The sequence below is a fragment of the Poeciliopsis prolifica genome, unplaced genomic scaffold, assembly GCF_027474105.1.
Source record: "Poeciliopsis prolifica strain line A6 unplaced genomic scaffold, Auburn_PproV2 SCAFFOLD009, whole genome shotgun sequence".
In the NCBI taxonomy this organism is placed as follows: Eukaryota; Metazoa; Chordata; class Actinopteri; order Cyprinodontiformes; family Poeciliidae; genus Poeciliopsis; species Poeciliopsis prolifica.
In genome coordinates, this window is record NW_026562384.1 from 2,530,199 (window position 1) to 2,536,441 (window position 6,243).

Consider the following 6,243-nt stretch of genomic DNA (forward strand, 5'->3'; position numbering starts at 1 on the left):
TGGAAAACAAATGTTTATTAGTAACATCAGAAGAACAGTCACAGTAAGAACATTGCAAATTAACAACAAGGTACAAGCAGAATTTACTCAGCTCATGAAACAGATGTACATTGTGTTTTAGTCCCTGGGCTGGGTGTTCAGCGTGCTTGAAATGCGCCAGGGTCCCCGGATCATGCTTTTGCAGGAGCGAGGCCTTGGGCTTTCTGCAGGTCCTGCTGTAAGCTGGTCAGGACTTCTCGCTGCTGTTCAGATTTCTTGTGATAGTCTTTCAGGAGCGTCTCATATCTCTGACTGCAACGGGACAGGAAGGAAAGGGGTGCAAGGTAAGAGCAGACCAAACACCCAAACACGGTGGAAAAATCTGCCAAAGTCTCGATACTTAAAGAGACATTCAGAACAAGCTGGTGGTCAGTACGGTTTGTTGACTTGCTATGTATAAATATTCCTATTGTGGGAAAGTAGGAAGAACCATGAAAAGACGTTTCACACAACAAACAACTTGCTTAACACTCAACCATTTCCTGCTTTTTAACCTATTTACCAAATGTTTCATCATTCTCCTCAGTATCATGGCTAATCTCAAACTTAATCCTGAATAAAGTGCGAGTTTCACTGGCTTTGTGGGATTAAGAATAACAACAGGAGGCCCACTGATTTAAATAGCAAAGATTAACTTGTTTAAAGACACACTGTCGGGAATAATTCCAATGAAAATCTTGTATATGCAACCTGGTTGTATTGCTCTTCTGTTATAATTACACAAAATGTCTTTCTTTTCTTTCTTTTTTTTTTTGGTGAATTGTATTCTTATAGAAACACCTCTAAAAAACCCTGCCATTGTTTTAACTGCGTTACTTTAAGATGGGAATTCCCTTCTTTTTATTTCTCCTTCAGTGGTATTATCTTTAAAACGTTTGACCCTTGCCTTTTTGTCATGTTGTCCATAAATACATTCCTCCTACCCAAATAAAAAAAACAAAACAGAAATTCACCCTGGAGCTTTCCACATCTTGTCACATAATACACAATATTAGATTAGTTTTTCTTTTAAAGCTATTTGTTGCACCAAATGTTATTTTCGACAGAGCAGTGTAAAACACTGCACAATTATAAAATTCAAAAGCCACTGCATGTAATCTCTATATGAAGTGTACGGACTGTATAGTAAAGGCACGGATGTTTTTCCTTACATTTCTCCATTAATATACTCCAGTCGTTTTGCCACCGTGGCTTTAGCCTCGTCCAAGTCTTGTTTCACCAACACCGGGCCGATGAGCTTGAAGACGGTGTTGGAGCCGTCCAGCAGATCCAGCTCCTGGACAGAGACGCGTTACGGTAACAACCCAAAGCTCGGTGTTTGATTTGCGGTCAAAAGAGAAAGACTTGCCTCTTTAACGATGTTGTTCTCTGCCATCTGTGTCTCCAGCTTCTGTCGGGCTGAAACGCTCTTGCTGACATCTGAAACAGACAGCGGTACATCAGCACACCTGGATCGCCACCACGACAAATAAACGCGTTCATATAGTGTATTTATACACCGCAAACTGCCCCGGTAAGGGACGCTAGCTTGGTGCGGCATGGCAGCCGCCTCAACCAGGCTCGTAAGCCCTCACCTTTCTGCGTCTGCGTATACTTTTCAACTTCCGCTTTTAACTTCTTCTGAATGGCTTCTGCCATGTTTGTTATTTTGCTTTAAACGGCGTTATAAATGAGACAAATGTGCCAAAAAGCTTAACTGTACAACATGAGAACTCAGCGCTAGCGGACAGGAAGAAGCAGTGGGCAGACAGGATGTTGTGGGGCGTTCAATGCATACGGAAAACTCGGGATTTCTGCGTTTCTATCAGGCAAACGGCTCTTGAGGTATTTTATTATTATTATTTCAGAAACGTAAACAAGATATATGTTAAGAAGTATATATATTGACAGGTTTGTGTGAAACTAATCAGTAGACTGACAATTAAAGATAAAGGCATGTGTCCCAGATTAGAAGAAAAAATAAATTACAGTAAAAATAAGAACAGGGACATTGGAAATGATTATTTCCGAGCTAACAAAAGCAGAATTCCTGAAGGCTGTCTGTCTGAATCCGCTACCGCCCCAAAAAAGTTACCAAAACAATTATGATTTTTTTATTTTCACAGAAAACTAGAGTCACAGATTTCTGTGTGTCGCAATGGATTTTTGTCCCATATATTCATCGGGCATTACGGTTCCAATATTATGACGCAGTGGTTATTTACGACTTCTTACGACGCTGTGTGACGTTTTACGGCAGTGCCCACAGTTCCCCTGCGCCCAGCTTCGAGATGGCTTCGTCGTTCTGGAAAGGTGTTGTCGGCGTGGGGCTCTTTGCCTTAGCCCACGCGGCTTTCTCGGCGGCACAGCGTGAGTTTCTCCGCGTAGCGGCGGCTGTCCCGCCGGCGTCGGCTGGTTCTGGTCGGTCTGACCGGCAGGTCGGCACCGCGGGCCTGCCTGTGGCAGCTTAGCTCCGCTCTGTCAGCTCTGAGGCGGAAATGCATTAATACTCACCTTTGACACCGATGCATTCACTCCCGTGGTGACATTTCTGTGTTTTCAAGGCTTTGATCGACAACATTTAAATGTCATTACGTTTGGTCCTGATTGATGGAGGAGTCGTGCTTCCTGGTCTCATTCAATCCCATCTCTCCCTGCAGATCGATCATACATGCGGCTCACAGAGAAGGAGCACGAGACGCTACCAATTGACGTGAGTAACTTCAGGGCTTTTCTTCCAAAGAAGATATCATGCAACACAATTGCACTGCATGCACTTTTGTCTATTTTCCACGGTTTAGAAGTCATCGAAGTGCCCATAAAACGTGTCAATGATGCAAAACACAAGTGAAAACTAAAGAAAGAAAGCACACGAACAAATGTCAGACTTATAAGTGTCACATATTCATCGCTTTCATTTTCGCTGCCCCTTCCGTTTCAGATTGTCCTGCAGACCTTGTTGTCATTTGTGATGACCTGTTACGGGATTGTCCACATTGCTGGAGAGTTCAAGGACATGGATGCTTCCTCAGAGCTGAAAAACAAGTAAGAGCGGCGCACCAATCCCCTCGATGTGGGAACTGTTGGTTCCCCTTGTCACAGGGGAGCCGCTGCACTTTCAGATGCATTTAGAGGCGCAGCTCTGTTGGGCTTTAACCCAAGACATTAACCAAAGTCCCATAACACAGCCGTTACGTCAAGGCTAGCTGTTACTGTGCAGCCAGATGCATGTTTACCCCACGATGCATCTTCTTTAACCACTACTAGCGATGAAGTAAACATTTCAGGAAAATGCAGGGAACCTACAGTCTTGGTCAGTATTTTCATTTAGTCTAGGTTTGCGTGAAGACTTGGGAAAATCAAGGAAGTGCTGGAAGTGTCTCTTAAAGAGGTCTCAACTACATTATTAGATTACCACTTGTGCAAAGTTTGTTCAGGAAAGGCTTTAGACGGATATGAGTGTTTCTGCATGTGCTGTGTGGTTGAGACTGGACAGCGAAGAAGCCACTTATCTCCAAGAAAAAACAAGAGACTGGCATTCTGGAAGACGTACCAAAGTCTTAAATATATGTATATAAAATTAAGACCTTATATTTTGTCTTAAGTTCATAAAAATGTAAGTTGGTCTTAAATGTGTTAATCGCAAGTCTTTTTTTTTCTTTTGGTTTTGATGAGACGATTCAGTCAATGGAGTTTTTCTTGCAGGACTTTTGTGTCAGGCAAACATTTGATTCACACATGTCATTATGTTCTGTGATTATAGGCGGGTTGTGGTTACTGCTAATATACCCTTGCTATCTAGCTAGCTTTTTGGATCTGTCATGGGTCAGTGTAAATGAATGACGTTCATCTTCACCACTGACTCACTTCTGTTGTTAACCCAATAGGATGTTGCGTTTATTTTCTGGAACTCCTTAGAGATGAAATGAATAATTGTCATTAATTGATTATTGTGGTAATCGTCAACTAATTTAGTAGTTTATTAATTATTAACTGGAGTACACAGACTAAAAAAGGCACATTTCTCAACATTGAAAGCAGAAATTAAACCAAAACTGTTGAATTACATAATACATTTTTATACTTACAAATAGGTATACATTTTGCGTTTAAGCTAAGAACATGTTTGTCTGTAAATAGGTTTTAGCCAAAACTCCAGTGTCGTAGTTAGCTTCGGCCAGCTCAAATTTGTGAAATGAATGCTATGCCGTTGCATTTTAGCAAATAAAATATTTCTATATTTCTACACTGTCTTGTATATATTGTATTAAAAAAATGGCTCAAGTGGTTAAATGAAAAATCTGTATGTGCAATTTTTTAAAATCCGATTATCATTAGAATAACTGATGAATTAATCAATCACTAAGATAACTGTTCATTGCAGCCCGAGAACCATTTCTATATAAAATGCAATTTTTCTTTGCACATCACAGGTCTTAGATTAAAGGCTTGTTCGGACCTTTAGGAGTGTTTATATGAATGAAGTTCATATAACGACTCTCCTGAGAAGAAAGTGTGAATCAGACAATTAGTCGCGATGACATGGAAGCATCCTGTTTGCATTTTTGGTGCCCTGTTAGATTTCCAAACAACTGATTTCAGGCTTTTTAATGATGATACATCTTCGTCTAAAGTAAGGATAGCACTGGCTTTCCCAGAGGTTTGTGTCCAGCTGTATTTTTGGTAACTAGAACCATATTTTATTTTATCTTTTTTTTTTTTCAGAACTTTTGACACACTGAGGAATCACCCGTCGTTTTACCTCTTCAACCATCGAGGTCGGGTCCTGTTCCGCACGCCGAAGGAGGAGCCGTCCTCCAACCAGCAGGCTCTGTCCAACCCCATCAGGCTACGCAAGCTGGAGCATTAGCACTGAGCCGGGGCCCCGCCCGCCTCAGACCCTCTCACCGCCCTGATAGGATTTGTTTTTGTTAGCCAGGGGGAGGGCTCTGAGAACTTAACTTCTTCCACTTAAAAAAGTTTTATTTATTAATAAACTAATATGCTGTCCAAAATTTGCATCTCTGTCCATAAAGTGGTTCCCACCATAATCGACACTGACTGTGCCAACCCTTCTGTTTTTTGTTTTTCTTTTCTCTTTTGAGCTAAAACAGAATAGCACTGCTTTTGAATTTATTTTCCACGGTGGTTTGATTTCACCCTCTCACTTCTCTCCCACCGCTGCTCAGGCCAAGTTTTAAGTTTGTAGATGTGAGCTTTATAAACAAAAGATCCCCCTTGTTTCCCCGAATGTCGTCCTGCAGCCTCAGTGTATCTTGTTTGCGAGGGAAGTTGTTTATCAGGATGGTGAGAAGTGAAAGCAGGAAACATTACAGTCTTTCTAATGACACTTTGGACCTTAAGATTCAAACAGCTCGGTTCATTTCCGCGAGTTTAGTTTTCCATTATTTTTACGTTTTGTTGACATCCTACAGACTGTTTTTAATTTAATAAAATTCATACTGGTTTTACAAAGTGGATGTTTTTATTTATATATTTCAATCACTGCAGATGTTTTAACTTGATGATAAAAATGAAAAATGATTTTTATGACTACGTGGCTGAATAATTGTAGTTTATGGGCTGTGATCACTTAATGTGATGAAAGACAAGTTGTAGTTGATGGTGTTGGGCACTAAGGGGCAGTAGAGTAGCCTCAAACGTTCAAATGTGGGTAGATGAAAAGTATGTTTTCAGACTGATTTAACCAAGTGTAAGAGTTTATAACATAATGAAATACAAGTTATTTACACTGAGAAGACAAAACTGCATTTTTAAGTTTTGAAAAGGAATGCAAATCTTGTGCAAATTATGGCAATTATAGCTGCAGTATTTCTTTAATGTCATTTTCTTTGACATTTGTTTAGACTGTCCATATGTTGTGATGGTTAACATGAGACAGATAATCTTAAAAAAACAAAAAATTAGCTTTTTGGTTTTTTCCCCAGTTCTAGCTGCATAAAAACACAGTTAGGTCAGAAACAACCAATCAGAGCCAGGAGGAGGGTCTTTGTGCTGTCAATCATTCATGTGTACACAGACAACAGTTTTTTTTCCCCATCAGCAGAGCCTGTCATGAACGCTAAAGCTAGCTAGGATGGCCACCAATGACTACAGATAAGCAGTTTTCGTCTGTGCGCATTTAGCAGCGTGTACATGGGACTTATTGACAGCTTTAAGACCCTCTGACTGGATCTTTTTGACCAAGAGCTTTTGTTGCTGCAG

General features: G+C 40.6%; 2 protein-coding genes across 2 annotated transcripts; one reads left to right on the plus strand and one right to left on the minus strand.

The window, feature by feature from the left end:
• Positions 1-1,812, minus strand: pfdn6 (prefoldin subunit 6). The gene is made up of 4 exons (XM_055034754.1): positions 1,614-1,812; positions 1,388-1,458; positions 1,191-1,315; positions 1-291 (listed from the first exon to the last, which is right to left on the minus strand). The coding sequence occupies exons 1-4, from the start codon at positions 1,675-1,677 to the stop codon at positions 171-173; spliced, it is 381 nt and encodes a 126-aa protein (XP_054890729.1). The 5' UTR covers positions 1,678-1,812; the 3' UTR covers positions 1-170.
• Positions 1,813-2,243: 431 nt separating this feature from the next.
• Positions 2,244-5,493, plus strand: mmgt1 (membrane magnesium transporter 1). Its single transcript, XM_055034755.1, has 4 exons — positions 2,244-2,388; positions 2,679-2,731; positions 2,960-3,063; positions 4,744-5,493. Exons 1-4 carry the CDS (start codon positions 2,310-2,312, stop codon positions 4,886-4,888), a joined length of 381 nt encoding a protein of 126 aa, XP_054890730.1. The 5' UTR covers positions 2,244-2,309; the 3' UTR covers positions 4,889-5,493.
• The last annotated feature ends 750 nt before the right edge of the window (positions 5,494-6,243 follow it).

Coding starts and splice junctions, on each gene's coding strand:
- pfdn6 (XM_055034754.1), bottom strand. CDS start 1,677: ATGGCAGAAGCCATTCAGAAGAAGTTAAAAGCGGAAGTTGAAAAGTAT. Junction 1,459..1,613: donor GTATACGCAGACGCAGAAAG/GTGAGGGCTTAC, acceptor TGTCTGTTTCAG/ATGTCAGCAAGAGCGTTTCA. Junction 292..1,190: donor GAGTATATTAATGGAGAAAT/GTAAGGAAAAAC, acceptor GTCCCGTTGCAG/TCAGAGATATGAGACGCTCC.
- mmgt1 (XM_055034755.1), top strand. CDS start 2,310: ATGGCTTCGTCGTTCTGGAAAGGTGTTGTCGGCGTGGGGCTCTTTGCC. Junction 2,389..2,678: donor GGCTTTCTCGGCGGCACAGC/GTGAGTTTCTCC, acceptor CTCTCCCTGCAG/ATCGATCATACATGCGGCTC. Junction 2,732..2,959: donor ACGAGACGCTACCAATTGAC/GTGAGTAACTTC, acceptor CTTCCGTTTCAG/ATTGTCCTGCAGACCTTGTT.